We start from the raw sequence: 23,318 nt of genomic DNA on the forward strand, positions 1-23,318 counted from the left end.
TCTCTAAATACTATACAGTCTAAATATCTCCTCAAAGATTAATTACTGCACCTTTCATGTAATTCACCTTCTCTGCCTTCAGTCACAGAGTCAATACTGGGTTTCACCAAACCTCTAGGTCAGAATAGCTCCTTCCCACAATATTTGCTTCATTTATATTTTTTCATACAGAGAGTTGAACTGGTCCCAAAGTAGCACCACAGAATAGGAGCTGCCAGTCAGGCTGGAAGACACTGTTTTGCATCAATTATCTGAATGTTTGTAAGAAAGAAAACAATTGTAAAACCAAATTCAAGACTGTTTTTGTTAAACACAAGTTAGAACACTTTAAAACACACCAGTGAATCGCACATACACAGAAGTCCTCATGCTTTCTCCTTTGCTTTTTCTTCTCACCTTGTGCCAGCATCTGTTTGCTATTCTGGACCTTCCAGAGTAAAATCCACCTTGTGGCCCTATGACTCAAAATTGCAGATTCAGGGTGGTGGGGTTTTTTCCTGCAAAGTATCTGGGAAAGACAAAATGCAGATTGTCTTTTTTTCATCTGTGCAGCATGCCAGTGTGAAGTGAGTGGAACACTAAGTGGAGTCGGAGAATGTCAGCAGGTAAAGTGAAATTAAAAGAAAGACATGAATTAAATTGATTTTTTAAAAGATAAATTGTTGTAACATTTGGTAAGGTAGAAATCTTAGTACTGATTATTGCTTTTGCACATAAAGTGGCTGGTTTTATACCACAAAGAAGCAGTTTTATACAGAATTTTTATACATCCTAGGGATGTATAAGTTCTGAAAATTTTTCATCATCTTGAGTTTATGTATTTTCTAGTCTGTTCATTTAAGATTATAAATGACATAAGTTATGTCCGATAATATTTGTTGTTGAGAGTAGAATGTTTTTCCTCTTTAGAATTAGAGGCAATTCAAAGTTTTGAAAGATTAAAGTTCTGGAAAAGGTGCTGAAACATTTTTGACGGAATTGTTTTCTTCACAGGAAAATGGGCATTGTTACTGCAAACCTAATGTTTGTGGAGATTCCTGTGGCACTTGTGAAGCTGGTTATTATGCTCTCGAAAACAAGAATTATTTTGGCTGCCGAGGTAAAATGAATAAAGGACATCTCTAGTAGCACATTTGCACTTAGCACAAAAGTCTTTAGAATTCCCTAGGTTGCATTCTGAAAGCGTGGATGTATTTGTTGAATCACTCTCATGCACAGCCTTTTGCACTACTGCTTGCCATTGCTTGTAACCTATGTAACTCCTGCTGTGCCTTCCAAAGGGAGAAAGAACAAGGCAGATGTTACCACTGTGGTTCCCAGCCATTTTGTGGCTCACTCACGTGAGGAAAGGTGTTCCTCTTTGAGTTCATTGTCCTTCACCTCGCCTTCCCCAGTGTCTCATTTACCACTTGCCTGAGGCTTCTCTGTCAAAGCCCGCAGTGAGATCGTACCAGGCGCCGCTAAAGCTGTTATCAAATAAGATAACTGAGAGTCCTTCCTCCTCTCACTCCTTCTCCCGAGTTGTGGGGCCGGGGATGGCTGATTTTCCTGCGAGCGTTACCTGTAAGAGTGGTAGCACTCTGTTCCGCTTAGCAGTTTTCTAAGGTCTGCTGCTGCAATAAAAACTTAAAATGTTACAACAGATACTAGCTTGATTTTTTTTGCAGGTATATTCGTGTATTGCTTTAGCCCAGGGCTCAACGTGTTTTGAAGCAGAGCCACATGCAGCTGTGATGTGAAGAAAGTGGTCCTTCTTCTGAAGGATACTTGCTCTGCCATGTGTTTTGAGTGATGTAGGGCTACTTCAACAGTTCCCTTCCATCCTTGTCCCCCACTGTAGATTTAGGTTTGTTAAAATTATAGAAAGCACTTTCATTGACTTCAGTGTGCTTTATGCCTGTCCAGGGTTGATGCACGAGATTTATTTTTAAAGCATTGGAGCACTTCTAACAATCATTTAATATGTGCAAAGTTAAAAATAATGGCGACTGTATCAAACAAAGCTTTCATGCCTAATGTGCAAACCCAGGAGCTAACTAAAGGGATCTGGTTTCACAAAGGTGTCAAATACTTTAATTATCCTTGATTTCAGTGAGATTACAGGTGCTTAACATGTCTGAGAAAACTAGATGCTTTTACACTACGATGTAAATACATGTTTAGGAACTTTCAACCTTTCAATTCAGTTTGAAATTTTTAGCCTAGGCATACTTGTTCCTTAGTACGATACATTATACCTCATTACTAGAGGTGTCCTTTAGTTTGTGCCACAAGTCCTGTCTCCTGTAGAAAGTTGTTCAATATTGTTGTCCAGTATTGGTTAAAAATATGCGTATGCTATTATATAAACACATATGTTCTTGTTCTGTGCAATTTTTATAAGATAAATTCAATGTTAGGGTAGCAGACTTATTAACATCTTAACTTTATGAAAAATTAACATCTTACACTTTTTGTACATTAGGGGTTTTTTTTGTTTTTTTTTTTAAATAATTATTAATCCTGATACTGCTGTAGAAATTCTGGCTTCAAATTTAAAAACATTTGAGTGGCTGCTCTGCAAAACCGTAACCCAGCATTTAGTAAATGTGGCATGGCTTAATACTTGTGATTTTTAAAAAAAGTGGCTTTTGTCACGTTACAAGAAGAAAAAAAAGAAAACAACCACAAACATGGGAAGCCAGAAATAATTGCAGCTTATGCACGTGTGTTAACATGTGTTTGAAAGAGTCTGAGGGGAGGGGAGTCTGAAGGGCTCCAGAAGGAGGAAACAAGTCATTAATGGTGTTTAATTAGCAGAAGCGAGGTGTGTTTTCTGGTAACTTTTATCACTTTTTTTCTGATGGGATATTTGGCTTCTGCTCTTTGCCTGACAGGCTGCCGGTGTGATGTTGGAGGATCCCTCAGCCCGGCGTGTGCCGAGGCCTCGGGTGGCTGCCGGTGCAGGGCGCACGTCGTGGGGACGGCCTGTCGGGAGTGAGTCTGCGGTAGCTCCTGCTAGCTCGTGCTTCAGCATAGCTCTTTTGAAACTGCCCACAAGTCCCTTGCTATCCTTTCACGTGAGATTCTGGATTTGTTGATAAATAAGCTGGTAAATTGTGGTATTCGTTACTGATACTCATTTTGCCTGGCAGGTTTCTTCTGTTATTTTAATAAGATTTTTTTAACTTGTTTCCCCAAATAACCAATACCTGTTGTGCAATAATACTGCGTATGGATCTATATATCTATCAAGAGTTACATAGGAAAATGTACAGCTGTAAAAGCTTCTGGAAAAAGAATTCTCATTACATCCATCTTATCAGTTGTCTTGAATTTATTAGCTGCAATCAGGATTCCTCAGTCATCAGTAGGTCACCTCCCTTCCACTGCTTTATGCTCTTAGATGTAGACCATATAGCGACTGGTAGTTCTTTGTTGTTTTTTTTCTCCTTGAAAGGCCTGAAAAAAACTATTTTTTCCCTGATCTGCACCACATGAAGTTTGAGATTGAAGATGGCACTACTGTCAAGGGAAGGGAAATTCGGTTTGGCTATGATCCTCGGGAATTTCCTAGCTTCAGTTGGAGAGGATATGCCCGGATGTCCTCTATACAAGTAAGCTGGTATTTTGCTCAAGGCTTTGGGGTGAAAACATAAGTGTATGGTATGTAGGTCTCTCTAGTACTGCTATGGGCGTGCAAGGTCATGGAGAAGCCAGAAAAAAGGACAGGATCTCACCAATCCAAACCCTTTGGCACTGTATCGCTGTTTGGATTAGTGAGTGTTGGTATTATTGTAAGTTGGTCATTGCTTGTGCAAATATGTGTTCTTCAGAAATGTTTTTTGAGTTTGGTTTTTTTTTTGTGAGAAATATGCATTTTGCGATAGGTGTAAAGAAAAGAACTAATAGCTTTAAACTCTGTAATATTAAGTGCAGAAATTCTTGTCATGCCAAGGACAGTGGAAACACCAGAAGACTGACACTTGGCTAAATAATTTGAATTACACAATTCCATGGCAGTCTGTGTCCATAAGATTTTCAGGTACCATCACAGTGCTGTCACTGGACTCTTACACTTGCAACTTGTATTGGGTGAGGAAGAGAAAGGTGCCAACTTTTATTAGGAATGATACCTTCACATTACAGCAAACAGGGAAATGTGTGATTCAGTAAAAGAAGCTGTGAGCCGGAGCATATTGGTAACATTAATTTTAGTGTCATGACAGTCTACAAATAAACTAAATGACAGCAGAGGGAATAAGTAAATCACAGGAATAATGTCACCATAATTTAATTGTGTGAGAAGGGACCTGTCTGACTTTGGACTGAACTGCTGAGCAAGTGAACCAGGATTTTAAAAGAGTAGATTTGAGCAATAAATTGGATTTGCTCACTCTTCTTAAAAGTAGTACTCTGGTATAGTTGTGTCCAGCCTCTGTAAGTTGCCCAAGGACTAACTTGGATCACTATAGACTGAGACATAAGCACATATTGCACAAGCATAGTGATTTCCTTTCTGTTACTCATTTTTCACTCTTTCCTCTTTGTTCTTTTTTTTTTTTTTTAATCCCAGAGCTCATATGATCTTCAGAATTATTCCACATTCACAAATGAAGGCAACTCTCCAGTAGCTGTGATTTCTTAACTTCTGCTTTCTAACTCAGCTGCTTTTTGCATTTCATATCCAGTGTCATTTTGTAAAGAGGTAGTGAAAGGGCTTAGTCTCTAATCTTGCCAAAACTTGTGCATTGTTTTGCTTACCTGGATAAAGCCTTTCACTCATGTAAGTCATTGCGAGCTCCAGGCCCTCCTTAGTTAGATCCTTGCATAACTGAGATAGTCTCATGTTCTTCATTTCAAGGAACTTTCCTAATTTTGACATAGCATTTCAGTGTCTTGCAGGACCCTGAAATAATCCTCCTGACATTTATTTTGTAGAAGACAAACAGTGTTACCATATCTACCACAAAAAAGACTAATGTAACAACTTTTTGTGGAAAGAGACTATTTCAATACAATTAAAAATTTTTGAGGTGAAATAAATAAGCTGTGTGTGACCTCAGTGGAGGTCACTGGTGCCCTGTCATGCTGCCGGCATGGGTGTCTCATTATAGACTGAGAAGCTGACAGTTGGGCTCAGATTTTAAAGCATGGGCCAGAGTTGCCTAAGTTTGTGACAATGAATAATTTGACCCCACTCCCTGTCTTTGCTTGAAGCCAGGGACTGACATCTCTCACTCCCTCATTCCTCACATATCTCTTCTTTCTCTCCCTTCAGTGTGTCTTCTAGATTTTCCATAAAAGCTTAGAAACCATTTTGATAAATCTCCTGAAGAATGTTCTTTATTTCTTTCTCCTTTTCTTTTTTGTTCCTATCTGTTTGTTTCCTCAGTGCCTGTCTTATCCATATAGTATCCTTCAGAAGTCATCCTTCTCCATTTAAAACAACACTTGTAAAACCTTCCCCTACTTGTCTGTATTTTCCGTTCTGGTCCACTGCCCTTCTGCAGTCACCTAGATTTTAGCTATCTGTAGATCTCTCAGCCCTGCCATCTGTCATATGTCTATCTTTGCTTTCTGCTTTGCATTTCTATTAAAAAGGTGGAGGTCTCTGGGATGATGATGACAGAATTGACAATATACATTCAGAGCAGCATATGGGAGCTGGCAATCTTGCATTTATTGTAGCTTTAGGAGTAAGAGAAAATGAGGGTTTGTGCTCCGTTCTCAAATGTATGGAACAGAGAAAACCTGCGTGCATTTGGGGAAGCAGAATGGACCACAGTGGTGGGGAGGTCAGTGTACCACAAGCATCCTGGAAGGGGAGAGCGAGTGGATCGTGATGGGTGAACTGGTGGGAGCAGGATTATGAGGGGAGCATTAGGATTTAGGATGGAAAGAAGGAAGCCAAACCCTTGAGGTTGCACTAATCCTACTTTTTCCTAATCCACCACCTACCTTTGAACGTGTCTCTGCCAATTCTGTTGCTGTGCAAACTAAATAATGGGGGCTGTGTGAATGCAGCCTCCTGTGGGCTCAAGAACTGCGTGGCTCCAGAGTTGCCAGTTCAGCCCAAGGGCACAGTCGTGCATGCTATCGCATGTCTAAGAAGCTGAGGGATCTGGTGGTGGGGCAGAAGAAGTTTCAGCAATGGTCTGAGACATCTGCATGCTGTGGAGCATTGTGTGTGATCTCAGACTAGGATCAGTGATTCTGGCCTGTTCCTTGGGAAGCCCTTGACACTAGATGCCTCCTTTATGGCACAGGAGGGGAGAATAACAGTAAAATACTGTCCATGTATCAAGGCAATATCAACACATGTGTTGGTTCAGCCATTCTGTATCTTTCTGGATAAGCTATTATTTAACAACAGTTTTATTTCAACAGGAGGTTTTGTTCTATATTCTTTTGTAAGCTGCCTGAGCCTTTCTTTTCTGTTATGGAGTTTGTCTTTGCCAAATGGTTTTTCTTTCTCTGGGTGCTAGTAACAAATAATATACTTTCCTTTCCTCCTTTTTCCCTTTCTTTTTATTTTTCCCAGCCAGAGGTGGTTGTGCCTATCACTGTGGCTTCCCCTAAGCTCTTCTACCTAGTCCTGCGCTATGTCAGCCTGGGCTCAAAAAGCTCTAAAGGAAAGATCTCAGTTGCTGAGGGAAAACATTTTGGCACTAATTATACTTGTAAGTGAATTAATTTTCTCACTAGGCTTGCCTGTCTTCCTCTGTTGTACACCAGCATTGCCATTCCAGTATATACTTGTCTGCATGTGTGTTTTTCTTGTAGGACTTTAGTATGGTGCTTGCATGGCTTCTAACTGTTCCTCTCTTCAGCACTTTACGGCTGTTTTTGTTTATTAACTTCCATTTTTCAGAATGAAGTGAGGATAACTTTGAATGTGGAAAAATCAAACCTCTACTTATTTCGCATTATCCTGAGGTATATTAACCCTGGAGGTGAAACATTATCTGGTCGCATATCTGCTTGTCAATCTCGGCCTGAAACAGGTAGGTGCAACCCAGTGGCACAACAGATCAGATGAATTTTAGATCAGAGGAGCCTTTTCAAGGTGCACCTAAGTCAAATTTGTAATGTTGCTTAAAATGCATCACTTTTAACAATGTCGGTGCTTTTGTGCTTTTCCTAATATATTTTGCCATGTAATTGATGTGGCTGTGTTTGCATGAAACCCCAGCTTACAGCAGTGATCAACATTTGTTTTTTCAAATGTTTGCCAAACTCTGTACTTTCAGTTCTGCACTTGGAAGCTCTGAACTGTGTATTTTATGAAGCTTTTAAAGAAGCGATAACAGCACTTATTTTGGTTTAGCTGCTTTTAATATTTCAGTTTAAAGGTGGCTTCTGCCTTCATTCCATGAACAACATTTATTTAATGATGAATCCAATCCACCAAGTTAGCTCTTATTACAGACCTCAACAGCATGTGGTGCCTTTTGGGCCCTGATAAAAGATAAGTACTCCATATCCTTTGAATGGTAGAGGCATACCAAGCCTATATGCAGAATTATCTCTTCTTATGCCTAACCTCAGCATACTGATGGTAGCTAATGGAGTTTAGTCATAGATCCTTTCTGTAATTTGGAGGAGGCAAAACTGAAGACTTCACAGATGCCACTCAGCAGAGTGGCAACAGTTTGTGGTCATGTCTGGCTTATACTGCCTGGGAGGCAGGGAACCAGCTTTTGTCTGTGTCCAGGGGCTTTAAAGAGGAAACCTTTAATATTCATAACAATTGATCCTCATGACTTCTCTTTGATAAAGCATACCACAGCTACGTTTCTGTTGTACATCATCTCTGCCTAGAAGTTACCTTCAGTTGCTACCTGTAACTAAACATTTTAGATGCTACTGAGAACCTCCCGTATCTGAAATATTTGGCTGGAAGTCACATGAGAACAGGCCTTGTGTCAGCTGAACATATTGTGAGTCAGTGCAGAGAGAGGTTGAATGGAAAATAATGGAACGGGAAAGTGAAGAAGTGAGCATTTCAGAATGTTGCAAAACTGGCCATTACTGGGGCAGAACTCTGCTTTTCTGAACCAATTTGCTCCAGACTAATAAGAACAAAGACAACAACCACTGCATAGTCTGTAGCTTACTGTATGTGGTCGAATGCACTGTTAATATATCTTGACAGAAAAGCATTGGTCAGCTCCTGTTAGACCAAGTTTAATGGGTGAAATCATCAGTGCAGCACACTAAGCAAATAGAGATATTTTACACAGTCCCTTATTTTTTTACTTGATTTTTTTTTGCTGGCAGGGGCTGCTCAGAGCAAAGAGTTTGTCTTCCCACCCAGCAAGGAGCCAGCTTTTGTCACAATCCCAGGAAAAAGCTCCACAGAGCCTTTCTCACTGGTTCCAGGCACGTGGACTGTCAGTATAATGGCAGAGGAAGTCCTCTTGGTAAGAAAACAATTGGGGAAAACAAGTGCTTGAAGGCTGTCATGATAGTATTGCTCTGGAGTTATTTGCCAGGAAGAACCCTGCAAGCAATTGAAATTCAGCACGAGTGAAAAGAGTACAGCAGCAGAATATCGTTATGAAAATTTACAGTTCTGCATCTTATTTAATTTTTTTTCTTCTCTGACTTTCACCTGCTCTAATTTTTCTTGTGCTTACAGACTTTAAGTCTATCTGGAATCTGTACCTTCAAAGGATAAAGTAATATTAACATACAGCACAATTGGTTGAGCACAAATGCTCACAGAAATTCATAATTCTTACATATCAGACGTCGTATCTGAAGCTTGGCTCAGCTACAGATGACCAAGGCCTTAATTTCTTGACAAAGATTCTTCAGAAAAGTATTATAAGATGGGCTGCATGATTAGCAGGTCATTTTCTAAATGTTTTTATCCTCCCATCATTACCTTCCTTTCACTCACTGAAAAACTGAAAAATTTTCTGAAAGCAGTTCTGAGAAATTGCTATAGAAAGGCAAATTGTTTGAGGTGATAATTTATGAAAAACCTTAAACATACATGATTACAAAGACAGCATACTAAAATTCCTATGTATATTTTATAGGTTTAACCAGTAGCCAGTGTCTTTAGTCATTAAGCCTGAGGCTCTGTTAAATTTATGGAATACCACATAAAATGTTACTAAAGAGCTTGCAAACATATTTCTTGCTGAAAGTGACAGTACTTATTGTGCCTGATTTTTTACTAATACCTTTGAAAAAGAATTTGTTAATGATCTTAGCCCAGCATGTTCTCACAATAACAGTTTTTATAAATAAGCTCTAATATGCTCATTTAAACCAGCTTTTGAAGCACAACTTAATAGATTACATGGAATATTTTTATAAAGTCACCTGGGATACGTGAATCTCCCTTGTTGGAGTCACACAGTTGAGTTGTGTGCATGTAGATTGCACTCATGGGTGAAAACTGCACCCAGCTGGCTGTGTGTTACTAAGGCGTGGGGAGGCTCCTTTATGAGCACTGTCTTGTACAACACATGATGGGAGAGTGGCTTCAGAGTTTCCCTGCTCACAGGGCAGCTGTCTTCATCCCGTCTCTATGAAGGTATAAACAGAGTTAGGGAGGCACCTTCTGATCTTATGGGCCCATGTAACAACAAAAAATATCCACGTCTCGCAGGTATCCTCTGTAAAAATTATTTACGTGGTTGGTGTTGTTCATTGCTACATTGTGAAAGTCTAGAGATGTTCCTTTTGTAATTTTCTGCATGATCTTGCATTTGTTGTATTCTTTGTTCTTAGGATTATATGGTGCTGTTACCTAGTGATTACTACGAAGCATCCATCTTGCAGATACAAGTTACAGAGCCTTGCACCTATTCAGGACACGCTTCAACAGAGCAGTCAGTATATATGCTACAGAATAAACCAGTGCCTTGGATTATTTTATTATTACCCTGCTGCACTTGAAAACAATAATAATCCTGTGTTTTGTTTGGGTTTTTTTTTGTGTAAGCTGCTTGCTCTACCAGCATTTGCCATTGGGCAGATTTTCCTGTGTCCTTGGTTCAGAGGCAGCGTATTTCAGACATGGGGGAGAATACAGAAGAATACCTGTGCGACAGCCAACTCCTGATCAACCAGCGATGACCCGTATCAGTGGAAGAGAGGTCAGGTTCCTGCCTGCTAATTGCAGGCCTGTCTGCACTGTTGACTATAAACCTACTGGACTAAAATGGCTGCAGATTTACAGCTCAGGATTTGCAGATCTGTAATGTATCCTTAAAACAAACTCTACGCCAAGTTCTGCATTTTATACAGAACTGTGTAAACAGATCAGTGTAGGCAGATTTATAACTGTGACTAGACTGGACATTTCACTCTGACAAAAGTATTTTATTAAATAAAAATCCCTCTGCTTTAGGCATACTGGCTTGTTCAGCATACTGTTTAATTGCAGCAGAAATGGCATAATGGTTTGTCAGCAGAAATGGTGTACATACATCACTCTAAATTAAACTTTTTTTTCTTAAATAGCTATACTTACGTAAAATATTTGCTTTACTAAAAAACAAGCAGAAGCAATTATGCCACTGCTGTAGGTCCACTGAAAGAGAAACATATGTTTTATGAAATGAGAAGTTATACTGGAAGTGTGTTTGGTAAAAAAAAGGTATTTTATCAATATACATGATAATAACATGTAAAATTATTATGCCCTCTATTACTGTGCTTGGACATTGCTTTTAAAAATACCAAGTGCAACAAGAATACTTACACGCCACAGGCCGTGGTGCTTCATGACTGATGCATGTGCAAAACTTTACTGGTATGAATAATTGCAGTGAAGTCAAGAGGGCTGTTGTCAGAATTATTTACATGTTTAAGTGTTCATAGCCTAAGGAAATATTGAAAAGAAACAGTTTAAATTTGAAAATAATTATATAGCCAACTGTAGCAAAAAACTCTGTAACCACAGCACTTTTCATGCAACTACTTGGAACTATTTTGCATCAAATATTGTGTTAATTAGTTGGTGCAGGTAAACTAAAAGAAAAACTTGATGCTTCAGAAAGTGGCATTGGCTGTTTGCTGGAGAAGATGCTTTCACTCTTTGTAGGGAATCAATATACAGCACTGCTGTAGTAGGAATTGTGTTCCTGGAAATATTCTTTTCAGTGGAGAAGTAGACTCAATTTTTATATGTTATTAAAGATAGCTTAGAGATGATGGTGACAATATTTTAGTATCATTAAGTTTCCTTACTGGCACTTTCTACTGGGGAGAAGAGAAATAATAATATGCTCATTTCTTAGGCTTATTTTACAGCCTTCCTAGAACCGTTATAATGGCAGCTGTTTCTTGAACTTGGTTGACTCTTATTAGTGGTCAAAGTGATGTTTATAAGCATTGCTTCCATTCTGCTGGATGTCTTTTGCTGAGACATTACAGGATTGGCCCTGGCCTAATGCTGACCGGTTGGCTTGCAGGGCAGGAAAAGGGAGCTTCCTGCAAGAAAGGGAGTGAAAAATCTAACGGCTTTTTTCTTTTTCAATGATCTTGACCTAGGTCAATTTACAGATGACCATAAATGTTCCTCAAGTCGGTCGCTATGTTCTGGTTTTTGAATATGCCAATGAAGAGAATCGGTTATACAATGTCGAGGTAATAATACATAGCCCTGGACCTGTCACTGAAGGCAGAGTGAGAATATACAGTTGTAAATACAGGTAAGAATTTCTGAAGTAATCACTAAATGAATAAATAAGCATTTAGGATATAATTATACTTTTTAATATATTGGAATCCATTTTACTATATAGACTGTTTGAATTTTAGGGTGATTTAAAAGCAAGTACATGACTCTGGGTATTGTACAGATTTTTAATTATCTCTGTGCAATCAGCTCATTAAATATTGCAACTGCTTCGGTGAACTGTTTTCCTATACAAAGGGTTACTTTTTTAATGTACATTCGTAAATCCTTATAAGCTGTTAATCTCAGAGTCCAGTGAAAGAGCAGCACTGTTCACTGCAGATGCCTGCACTGTTTTTATTTAGTTAAAAGCATGTGCAAGGGCTTTGGCTGTAAAAAAGTAGCAGCCAGTTTTAGAAGGGTATTCCCACCATTTCTAACAAGATCTTCTGAAGCAGAAGTATGAATGTCTCTCTGAAATTCTGAGTGTAGGCATCCTCCGGCTGTTAGGCTATAGGCAAGGTCTTCAGCCGAATGCTTCTTTGTCCTTGTTGACTACTGAGGTTACTGCAGATGTTTCTGCACAAGAGATTTTGTCTGTCCTGAGTGAGACTGTCTTTAACACTTGAGCATTTCAGCTTATGATTCAAGTTAGGATTGTGATCCTGCAGACGTTTGTGGCCTTGGGAGAGCCTACCCAGTGCCAGGGCACTACAGACTTGCATCCCTTTTTCCCGTGAGCCAAGTGTTTGGCAGATTGGAGGCTTAGGGATATTCAGGATGAAATTGCCCAGTAAGAAAAATCATCTTCATCAGCATGTTTGTGATACAGAGCAGAGCTATATGGAGCAGTGACCTTGTCAGGTTATTGCTGGGGAAAGCTCTCATTTTAGCCTGTTATGTAACACGTTGAGCCACAAACTATTTGCTACAAATCTTCCGTTTTATTGCTTTTTTTCCCCCAAATACATTTTATGGGCTAATTTTGAACATACTTGTTTTTTCATATGATACATTAAGAACTTGCTCATGAAAAGACAAAGAACACGCTTGCTACTTTAATGTAGCAATGCAGTAAATCCCTTCTATGGCCATTTTGCATGAAGCTAATAGTCACATTGCAAGTAAGTTGCTGTGTCATCTTTCCTAAGCAGGAAGCTACAAGTCTCTTCTGTTAAAAAATAAATCAAGAAATGACATAGTGAGGTACATGCAGATAAGAGTAACTTGTAGAATCAGGAATATATTATGCCAGGCCTTCTTACAGATCTATGAGCTTGATTATTCTCAGTACAGCATTGTAAGAGAATAAAACATGGCAAGCTTCCAGCGAATCACAAATAAGGGACCTATATTTCTCTGGTCTTAAATGTCATTAGCCCTGAGCTGACCTTATTTCTGAGCTGTGCTCTAAACAAGAGTGAAACTTTCTCATTCTCTGATCCCTCGAGGGAAAACAGAGAAGCAGTTGTACGGTGGTTACAGCTTCTCACCCATGGCAAGCTGGCTGGCCTAGCTGAGCAGAAGTGCAGAAGCAAGAAGAGAAATTAGAGCCTTATATGACTTCTTCTCTTTAGCAAAAGGGAACTGTTGCTACTTTTGGCAAGTTGCAGGGGTCACACTCCCTGAACAAGGCAGAGTTCAAAGCCTTTAGCGAGACCGTTCCTCTTTAGTATGTATTTGTCTTTACCAAAGATCGCAGCCAGTCGAAGGTAGTCCATAAGAGGCAGACGTACATTTTTTCACTTGTATTGAGGAGTATCTCAGTGTACAGATAGCTTCCTAAAATAAAGGCTTGCCCAACTGCCATTGCATGGGTGAGAGCTGCTAATCCACACCATCAATGGCGCATGGCAGTAGTGGAAAGCAGCAGCTGATACATGCTGGCACCTCGAGGAGCACGGACCAGGCACAGAATATTAGTTGTATGTCATGTTACACAGCTTGGAAGCATCTGCAGATAGCATGTGTGTGTACCTGTCTATTCACATCCTACTTAAAGCAGTAGCTCAAATGGAGATCTGAGCTGAGGTCTGGAGGTTTGGGCTCTGGGTAGGTCAACCCACAAAGGACAAGCAATATTTTGTACGTGGTACATCCTTTGTCTCACTAGCGAGGATACTGCATGTTCACCAGTGGCCAAAGGTTACTTACAATCCAGCAGGACGGCTAGGCACCAGTGGTGAGGCTAGCCAAAAGCTAGGCAGCTGAGCTAGGCAATGGCATAAACAACATGGCAATGCCAGCAGGCTCATTTTTAATCGTGCTTTCTGTCTCAGTTTCCTTTGTCGCAGCATTGTAGTTGACAATAGGAATCGCATTGCAGTCTATGACCTTCTAGCAGATACAAAGATACATCTTAAGGCATCGTCAATTAATTTTCTTCTGGTAAGTTTTCATTTTCTTTTCACTTTTGTAATACTTGTTCCCTGAGTAGTTAAAAAGAGATACTTTTCTCTCTATGTTCACATGCTTTATGGTAATGTGTGAAAGGAGATAATGTGTGTTGAAGATGTTTCTTTATATATACTCGGAGAATACTGAGTCAGACTTGGTCAGTTTCAAAGATAAACAGAAATTTGCCTTTCTTGGCAAGGGCTTTTCCAGCTCTCTTGTGCTTTATTTCAGTTCCCCTCTCTTTTCTACATGTAAACTTTAAATGAAAAATCTGCTGGTAGCTTTTATACTTCATCATTATATTTCTTTTCCTTTATTTTTCACTTTTTTTTAAATCCTCAAAACCAATACTGGATTTTCTTGGTCTCTTACAAAATTTCAGGTAATAAATGCATTTTTAAAACGATAGAACTTTTAAATACTTTGAATAAAAAGCCTTCACTGCCCTCTTTTGGCCACACAAGGAATAAATTTTTCTGGAGCCTGAATTTTCTTCTGTTTCTGTGTTTTCCATTTTAGAAACACAAGGCAAGTTACACAGTTGATTAAAATCTAGAGTTGAAACCCAGCTATAAACATAGAGTAGTTTCGTGGAACTATTAGGACTAACAAGTGATACGCGCTTTCTTCATCTCATGACGCAGTGTTCAGTGTGAACAAATACCATTTAAATTGTCTGTTAGCTCCCTGCAGCAACTGCTGTGCTAACAAGATCCATACCCAAAAGACGTTGATATTATTAGTCTGTCTCTCCACATGTGCACATCTCTTGTGCTAAGAATATCTGTATTTTTATTTCTAAATTCTAGTTTTCATTCTCTGAATATGTTATTGATATATATTGATAGTCTTTGTTGATATATATTGATAGTCTTTATATATTGATAGTCTTTATCTCACACTGATGCATACAAGCTGCCTAAACCCAGACCATGTTTCTCACTGACATTTTAGCCGCTCATAAAGTGCAGTTCAGAGCTTCAGAGTCTACCCTTGTTCTGCTGCAATGGGATGGAGTCCTGTGGGTTGTTACATGCAGGATAGGCACAATGTTTGCTGCTCAGGAAGGGGACTTTGAGCACTTTGCCTTCTAGCTTATAAAGGGTTTCTTCCTGCTCACTACTGGTAAAACACAAGCTGAGCTCCCTTAGGACCTGCTTCTAAACCGAATCACTTTGCATATTAATGAATTATCCCAATGCAATTTTTATTTGCATTAATATGTAGTGTTAGTTATCTTACTGCTTATCAGGCATTTTTATCTCCTTTTCAAATAGTTCATGCACAAATTTTGTAACCTGCATTTATGTATTTTGTAAGCGTGGATAATATATTTTATTTGTGCAAACTGTTGTGTCTGCCTACAAGCCTTGCCTTACGTCCTTACCACCATGGCTACAGCAGGACTACCACAGCTTCATTTGCTCATGTCTAGTTTTAGTAAAAAAAAAATCATATGAGATCTCATCAGCTTTTAAAATGAGTTCTGAATCCACTGGGAGAAATCCTGGTGTCACTGAAACTCACTGCTAAGGACTTTGTGCAAGCAACTGTTTGTGCCTGCATTTCGGAAGGTCTAGGAATTCCCCCAGGGTCCAAAAGTCTCTAACACCACAGATGAGAGCTTTTCCCTCCCACCTCTGTACACTCCTTGGCTAGCTTCTGACCCCACAAGCTGGTCTTCTGTCTTTCTCATTGCCACATGTATACTTACGTTTTAATTTATTTAACTTCTCAACAGCCAACATTCCCCTGAGAAGGACAGGAAAATGCTATTCAACACTGAGGCATTCAGGTGCAGGCAGGTAAAGGGATCCAAAATCTTGTAGAAAGTCCATGACAGAACATGGCTTTGGGCTCAGGTCTCCCTATGCTAAAATTAGGCTCCATCCTTCCTCTTCAGGCCTGGCCCTGTTGCTTACAATATTAATTGTTAATTGTGCCTTGTGCTTATTTTTCAGCACAAGGTTTGTATTATTTCAGCCGAAGAATTTTCTCCAGAATATGTGGATCCTAAAGTACAGTGCATAGCTACTTACAAGAGTACCCGTGATGGAAGGTAACTTGCTCGTATTTACCCTTCATATTTTCTGAAAAAGATCTTGAAAGGCAGACTAAATGGCATTTTAATTCTTTTGAATGAAGCTTTGCTCAGTGATTCACAGGTGATTTGTAGGCCACTTCTGCAAAGTAGTATTTGTAAAAAAGCTGAAGTGTTAGTGTTAATCTAGACAGTCTTTGCCCAGGATTTTGTTAATACTAGCTTCTTCCTGGCCCATCTGAACTACGGAGTGCTGATGTGTTAGAATACACACATCTTTCACATGCCATCCAGTATGATAGGCGTCCAAGCTGGAGAAGCATTGCTAGTTTGGTGGCCTGAAATGCTTACCGCTCTGTCTGGAGTTTCATTCTGCATGTTACTGCTTCAGCTGTTCCAAAATGGCTTTAATTTGTCATTAGGTAGGGGATGTGACTGCCCTTTCAGGCACAAATCCACTAGCTCAACTTGGCAGCAGCAAGCTACTCAACATGTAAACCCCTGCTTCACAAACAAGCCATTCCCTTGTCCATCTCATCATGGGGCCTGTATGGTAGGTGTGCCCTCAGCATTCACCCCATACAGCAATGCCCGGTGATCCTTCTCCTCCATTATACTTTTATAGGACCAGTAATTAAAGCACTTGTATGCAGCTTGGTTGACTCAGGTTAATGTCTCTTCTCTTGCTGCAAAGATCTGAACCTGAACTTTCACTTCCCAAGAGGTCAGTTTGGGGTTCTGCAGAGCACTTTCTCCATCCTGTTGAAGGTCTTCCCCTCTCCATATGTTTTATTCTTTGGGCTGGAGAGGAACTATCACTGCAGCTTCCAAATTAGGGAGCCCCACATTTCAGTTCCTGTTGCACTCCCCAGGATGTCCCTCATTATGCTACTCCTGAGGCTTTCTTCCTGCCGATCTGGCAATGGGAAGGGCCTCAAAGTAAAAGTAAATGTCATTTGCAGGACTTCAGAGGCAGAAAGCGTTGGTGACTAGGTCTAATAGTTTTCCAGACAGTAGCTTCTAATATAATGGTTGAATTGAAATAGCAAGCAGAAAAATCTGGATAGTAAATTGGATAAAAGCATGTGACCGTACTTGGCTTCCAAGCATGCATAGCATTGAATCACAGCTTTAATTCTTCTGCTCAGAGTTCTACAACTGAGAGTAGCTTTCTAAGACTGAAGATGCTTGTCCTTGCACCAAAAGTATTTTGCATTCCTGTGCATTTATATTCTGAGTAAAATGGGGGAAAGAGGCTGGGTAAAAAACATGATTTAAAATAAAGCTAATGTAGAAATTTGTACCTTTTACTTTGGTTTTGTGTTGGTTTTTTTTTAATCTCTTGTTATATTTGCATAGTTTATTGTATATTTATGTTCTGTTATTACAACCATTATCTGGCAACATTTTTGCTTTCCTGAAAGTGTTTAGTGTTCACCAAGTTGAAAGATGCAGAGTCTTGGCCCAGTTTAACAGTATCATGCAGGATGCTGCACATAATTTCCCACACAGGCCTGGCAAATACATCTCAATCCTGGCCCTGAAACACACTTGCCATTCCAGTTCTGGGCCTGTCTTGAGCAAAGATTAATTATTGTCTGTTGAGTACTTATGAGAAGTGAACAAATACTAGCAGGAAACCCCCCAAACCATTTTTTCCTGCAGTCTTGGAAAATACTTCTCTCAGTCAAGTTCTTGAGAATTAAATGTACCAAGGAAGTAATAGTTAAACACAGCAGTGAATGAATAAGGATGCTTTCAAGGAGCACTGTTATTTATTTTGGCTCTAATTCTACAAATATTTGAGGGTATACTTAACTTCTACGTACTTAAGTAGTCCCATTGACTTCAGTGGGAAAACTCGCATGTTTAAAGGATACACCTATGTAAATATTTGTAGAACTGAGAATTCAATATTAGTACAGATTCCGGTGAATGTAACTAACTGGATTCACTAAAATGTATTTAACTGGGGTTTTTTTAACACTCTTGGTTCCCTTAGGTTTCATCTTCCTTAGCAAACTCTTTCCATTGATGCTCATCGGGTTATTGAAATTTTGAGTGAATAAAATCAGTTAATGTACATTTTCCCCCTTTGTGAGTTAAATCTGCACTCTTGTTTTCATTTACTTTCTGATCATTTACACAGAATCCAAAGAGTAACAGTGGTTACTTTGCATTATTAATTGTACTATATTCTAATATATTAACCTCTGTGAGTTGTCTGCTTTTTCTTTCATGATGCCTAAGGAATTTTCCTGGCCCTGAGAGTAATTAATATAATTCTGTGTTTAGTGCAACATGCATTCCCTCAGTGTATGAAACTCCACTGGCAGCTTTGGTTTTGGATGCATTCAAGGATGGGAAAATTTCTGAAGTACGGAGAAATATACTCTATGATCCACTGAGTGCCCCCTTACCTTCTGACTCAGTTAATGGAGTCACCTTGACACCGTTACAGGTATCTCATATTTTGAAAATACTGTTTCCTAAGTCACAAAGTATGTTCTTAGTAAAGTTGAGTAGATGAAGCACTTTAAGAGAATCAAAACTGAATGATGTGATATGATCAAAATGTTGCAGACTGAGTAAGCCACCAACATAATACATAGAAAGAGAAACAAAAATGCCAGCCTCTTAATAAACTAGGCAGTAGTCTCACGGACTGCAGAAGAGCATTAGATATGCTTGACATGCAAACAGATAGGAACATGCAGTTGTAATGCCATACTCTTTGAAAAGAGATTGTTAACTTCCTTTTGAAGGAAATGTTAACTTCCGTTTGAATGAAAGAGAGATGCCAAGTCCCCTCTCTTTCATTGCAGGTAGGTGGCACAGAGCACAGCTCATAAACCCAAGAATATCTCACAAAACAAATATACTATATCAGAGCTGTTCTTGTTTCTGCAGAACCAGATTACCTTGAGTGGCAGAGTGCCCCGCTTGGGCAGATACGTATTTGTGGTACATTTTTATCAGCCAGCATACCCAGCGTTCCCTGTGCAAGTGCGTGTGGATGCGGGACGTGTGTGGTCAGGTAAGCATCTGAATTTGATCTAACCCCTTTCCTTTCTCAGCATTTTGGCACATGGAGCATTTTTTGCATTACGTTTTTTCTTCTAGGTTCCTTCAATGCTTCGTTCTGCCCTCATACCTCAGGCTGTCGGGATCAGGTGATTGCAGAAAACCAAATTGAGCTTGACATTTCTGAACCTGAGGTCTCTGTTACAGTGATGATACCTGATGGAAGAATGCTGGTTCTGGTACGTTTATTACATAAATGTACTTGGAAATGTTATTCTCAGTTTCACCTTTCATTTAGAGATAGATGCAAAGATGAAAGCCAAAAAGAAAGAATTTGTTTTTTAATGTTGTGTTTCAGATTTTTAGGATCTTGTGCACTGTTTCTATTTTATTTTAAATTTTTAAGATACCATACACTGTTTTTATTGTACACTGCTTGTAGCATCACAGCTCTGGGGGGAAGATAAGTATATTTTCCTATTTTTTTTTTTCAGTTAAAATGTTACGGGTTTTGAGAAAATCCAGAATGCATGATGAAGCAACATTTAAATATATAAATGCCTTAGCTTGTGTTTTTTGCTTTTCTCTGAAATGTACAATTTAGCTTTTTTGTTGTTTTAAGGAAAATGTCTTAGTTGTTCCAGCAGACACCTACAGTTACAAAATTCTTGACAAAAAGACAGTGGACAAGTCATTTGATTTTATCAGCCAATGTGGAGGAAACAGTTTTTATATTGAGTAAGCATCGCTTTCTAAAAAACTGAACATTTGACAACAAGCTGGGAATTAATATTATTTTCACTCTGTATTAAAGACATACGTATAAAATCCCCATCATTGTGCAACATTAAAATGCTTTTCATGGCTTATGCTGGCCCATTAAATTTCCATGAGTCATTTTTCCATTACTTTCTATTGTAAATTAAATGTAAAGGTAGAGCTTTATTGCTCACAGTACAAAAGAGGAAAATCTATTTCATCTTTCTGTCTTTGGTATTTCCATCTTTGGTATTTGGTATTTTGCTTGGCATGTCTGAACTCATATGACTAATATACGCACTTTCTTTGAAAAAAAATCTCTTACCTGCATGTTCAAAGCTATTCACCACTAATTTAATTAAAGTATATCCTTGCATGTGTACCGATGCCATCCTCCTGTCAAAGAACAAAGTCAGGACCTTAATTTACTGAACCACTGCAAAGCACACTCATAACAATTCTCAAGTGCCAGTACTTACATGATTTATATTTCAATTTAAATAGCCCCGAAGGATCATCGGCCTTCTGTAAGGACTCTGTAAGGTCACTCGTGGCTTTCTACAACAACGGAGCCCTGCCATGTAATTGCCATAGCGCAGGTGCCACGAGCCCTACTTGCAGCCCCTTGGGAGGACAGTGTATTTGCAGACCTCATGTCATTGGTCGTCAGTGCAGCCGATGCCAAACTGGCTACTATGGATTTCCATTCTGCAAGTGTAAGTACATGCTCGGACTTTTGCAGCACCTGACCCACCCTTTTATTTAATTCTCTGATTTTACTGCATAGGTACCACAGCCTCACGTTTCTTTACAGGGCTTGATCCTATGAGAGGCCCTATCTTAGATTTAGCACAGCATAGCTTTCATTCTAACACAGAAGTAACCCCATTCCCTTTAAGTACACCTATTTCACAATGAAGTGTGCCTTCACATGTGTTGTCTGATCAGGTGTCGTAGGCTTACAGTTTTACTGGTTAAAATCAATATTGCCACTCTTTCAGTCAAATGGATTTTTCTGCACTGACTGCTAAATTGTTTCTAAGTTATTACTGTTGTATCCCAGTTTATACCGTCAAGATTTGCCATACATAATCAGAGTCAGCATTCTTAATTCCTCTTTTTTCTGATGTTATTCTTAATAACATCAACAGATTCATAGATTACACCAACAGTCTTCAGCTGCTTTCCCAGATATTATACTCTATGTTTATTAACATTACTTTGTAAAAGTGGCGCCCTTAATGCCAAAACTATTCATTGTTTAAAGCTTGGCAGTTTTGGGAAGTGATAATAAATGCCTGTGGTGAAGTTAAGCAACCAATCTGTGGAAAAGAGTCAAGGTCTCAAGATGTTCTTTGAAACTACCATTACGGTCACATAGTTGGTTTCAATGACCCTGGTTTGTCTCAGTCTCACATCATTGTGATAGTTGAAGTCAAATAAGCCAGCTGAGCTGAAAACCAGTGGAAGAGAGAAAAGAATCATGTCTTTTATACATAGAGGTTGTGTGTGTTTGTTTCATATACAAGTTCGATAAGAGTTGACCGTTGTAAAGTTGAGATGTGATTAATTTGTAGAACATTTTCTTTGACCTAGTATGCAACTGTGGGCAGCGTCTTTGTGATGACGTGACTGGTAAATGCATTTGCCCTCCACGAACTGTGAAACCGAAGTGTGAAGTGTGCGAGAAACATTACTTCAGCTATCACCCTCTTGCTGGCTGCGAGAGCTGCAACTGTTCAGAAAAAGGAGTCATTAATGTGGCAAGCCCAGAATGTGAAAAAACCAATGGGCAATGCAAGTAAGTTTGGGTCATGTGCACTATAAACGATGTGTGAGTGGTTTGCTTCACCTTTCTTTTCAGGTATTTGGAGGGGATGTGGGAGACTTTGATGATGATGAATAGGGATTTAAGCAGTACTTGGCAATAGTAAGGACTCAGCTGTTTCAGGGATACCCGCAATGTTTTAGTGGAAACATGGTTTGTGCATGTAACTAATGGTGGGACTTGGGATTCCTGGGCTTGCATTCTGTTTGCCAGTGACATGCTGTGTCACTCATGTGTCACACAGGTAAGTCCCTGAATCTCTGTCCATCTCATAGAGGACCTCAGATCAGAGATTCAGACTTCTGGACATGTACATCATTTGTAATGGTGTACATTACCTCCCAAATTCTTAAAATATTGCGGTTGACCTTCCACAGTTTGATGTCTGCGTTTCAGTCTAATGGTGTTTTTAAGTACTGTAAAGCTTGAATGTTTGCAGTGAGTTTTGAGAAACTTTAATGATAGGTACTGTCTGCCTGGAAAATATTGTTCAGTTGGAGCCTTAGGTGATAATTGCCCTGAAAATTATGCCTTCTGCATGACATACGCTTATTTTTCTGTAACTCAGCGTACTGAAGTAAAAATAAATTCTTTAGTTTTATTCTCTTATTTATATTCTCTAAAATACATATAGCATACAGCCACAATCATAGGGAATTATCTTAAATTCAGATGCTGTGAGTATTAGCATAGTGGAACATTTCTATTATTTCCTTGGGCAGATCAAGTCCTTAAATAGCAAGTGCAAATACTTGATAGCCAGTAGGTTGTGTAAGGCCAGGATTAGTTCAGTTTGATTGGTTTGGCTATGTTTTTGCAGGGTCCTAACAAAGAGAAATGTGATCCTTCCTGCTATGCCATTAATCCTGTAAATATGACAGAGAATACTCATTTTCAGAGAATACTCATATTATTTCCTGAATTTAAATTATTTTCCTAAGTTTGTCCTTGTCATATAAAGTGAATAATTGTCTTATCCCAAGGGCAAAACAAGAATTTTCATATGTGGAAGCTGGGGCTCAGTGTTAAGTGTAACATATTCTGTATCTCCTGATGCACTCTGTATCTCCTGATGCACTCTGTATCTCATTAGTCTCTGCTTTCATTTTCCCCATACAATACAAAATAACATAAAAATAAATACTATGCAAAAATAAATAAAATAAATATTTCAGTCAACTAAAACCTAATACTTCAAAGAAAGGGCTTAGGATATTTCTACTCCAGTAAAAACGAGGATAATTTTTGCAGAAATAGTCAGATTTTTCCATTTCAGTGAAAAGCTGTATTGCCTGATTATAATGATGATATTTCTCATGTGCAGCCTAGTTGGTAATACCAAAGAAATGACAGATTATTGGTAAAAAAGTCTGAAGCAAAACTTGACATTTAGCAAATACTTTTGGACTGCTTACTGAAGTACATAGCTAACTACTACATTCTGATTAATACCTTTCCTTCTGTGGATTACATGAAGTTCAAAGTCCCCATCCAGCTCCTGTTATCTGGGGGCAGCAGGTAATGCATTCAGAGAGGTTCTGAGAAACCTCGCCCATTGTTTGGTGAATTGAGTAATTGCTTTCATGTATTACATGAAGTGCAGTCTACCTTGTCCGCATAATTTATTTCCATTAAATTTGTAGTGT

The 23,318-nt window shown here is 39.0% G+C and overlaps 1 protein-coding gene across 1 annotated transcript in view; it reads left to right on the forward strand.

The window, feature by feature from the left end:
- Positions 1-23,318, forward strand: part of LAMA3 (laminin subunit alpha 3) — a 122,179-nt gene that overhangs the window by 45,954 nt on the left and 52,907 nt on the right. The window contains exons 19-35 of the mRNA XM_075494487.1: positions 553-605; positions 994-1,099; positions 2,877-2,976; positions 3,440-3,596; positions 6,524-6,662; positions 8,263-8,405; positions 9,730-9,830; positions 9,944-10,097; positions 11,497-11,657; positions 13,903-14,011; positions 15,982-16,079; positions 18,357-18,522; positions 18,972-19,098; positions 19,185-19,324; positions 19,708-19,823; positions 20,349-20,560; positions 21,441-21,645. Of these exons, the coding sequence (XP_075350602.1) occupies positions 553-605; positions 994-1,099; positions 2,877-2,976; positions 3,440-3,596; positions 6,524-6,662; positions 8,263-8,405; positions 9,730-9,830; positions 9,944-10,097; positions 11,497-11,657; positions 13,903-14,011; positions 15,982-16,079; positions 18,357-18,522; positions 18,972-19,098; positions 19,185-19,324; positions 19,708-19,823; positions 20,349-20,560; positions 21,441-21,645 (2,287 nt within the window). The remainder of the gene's footprint in view (positions 1-552; positions 606-993; positions 1,100-2,876; positions 2,977-3,439; positions 3,597-6,523; positions 6,663-8,262; positions 8,406-9,729; positions 9,831-9,943; positions 10,098-11,496; positions 11,658-13,902; positions 14,012-15,981; positions 16,080-18,356; positions 18,523-18,971; positions 19,099-19,184; positions 19,325-19,707; positions 19,824-20,348; positions 20,561-21,440; positions 21,646-23,318) is intronic.

The sequence above is a fragment of the Mycteria americana genome, chromosome 2, assembly GCF_035582795.1.
Source record: "Mycteria americana isolate JAX WOST 10 ecotype Jacksonville Zoo and Gardens chromosome 2, USCA_MyAme_1.0, whole genome shotgun sequence".
NCBI lineage: Eukaryota > Metazoa > Chordata > Aves > Ciconiiformes > Ciconiidae > Mycteria > Mycteria americana.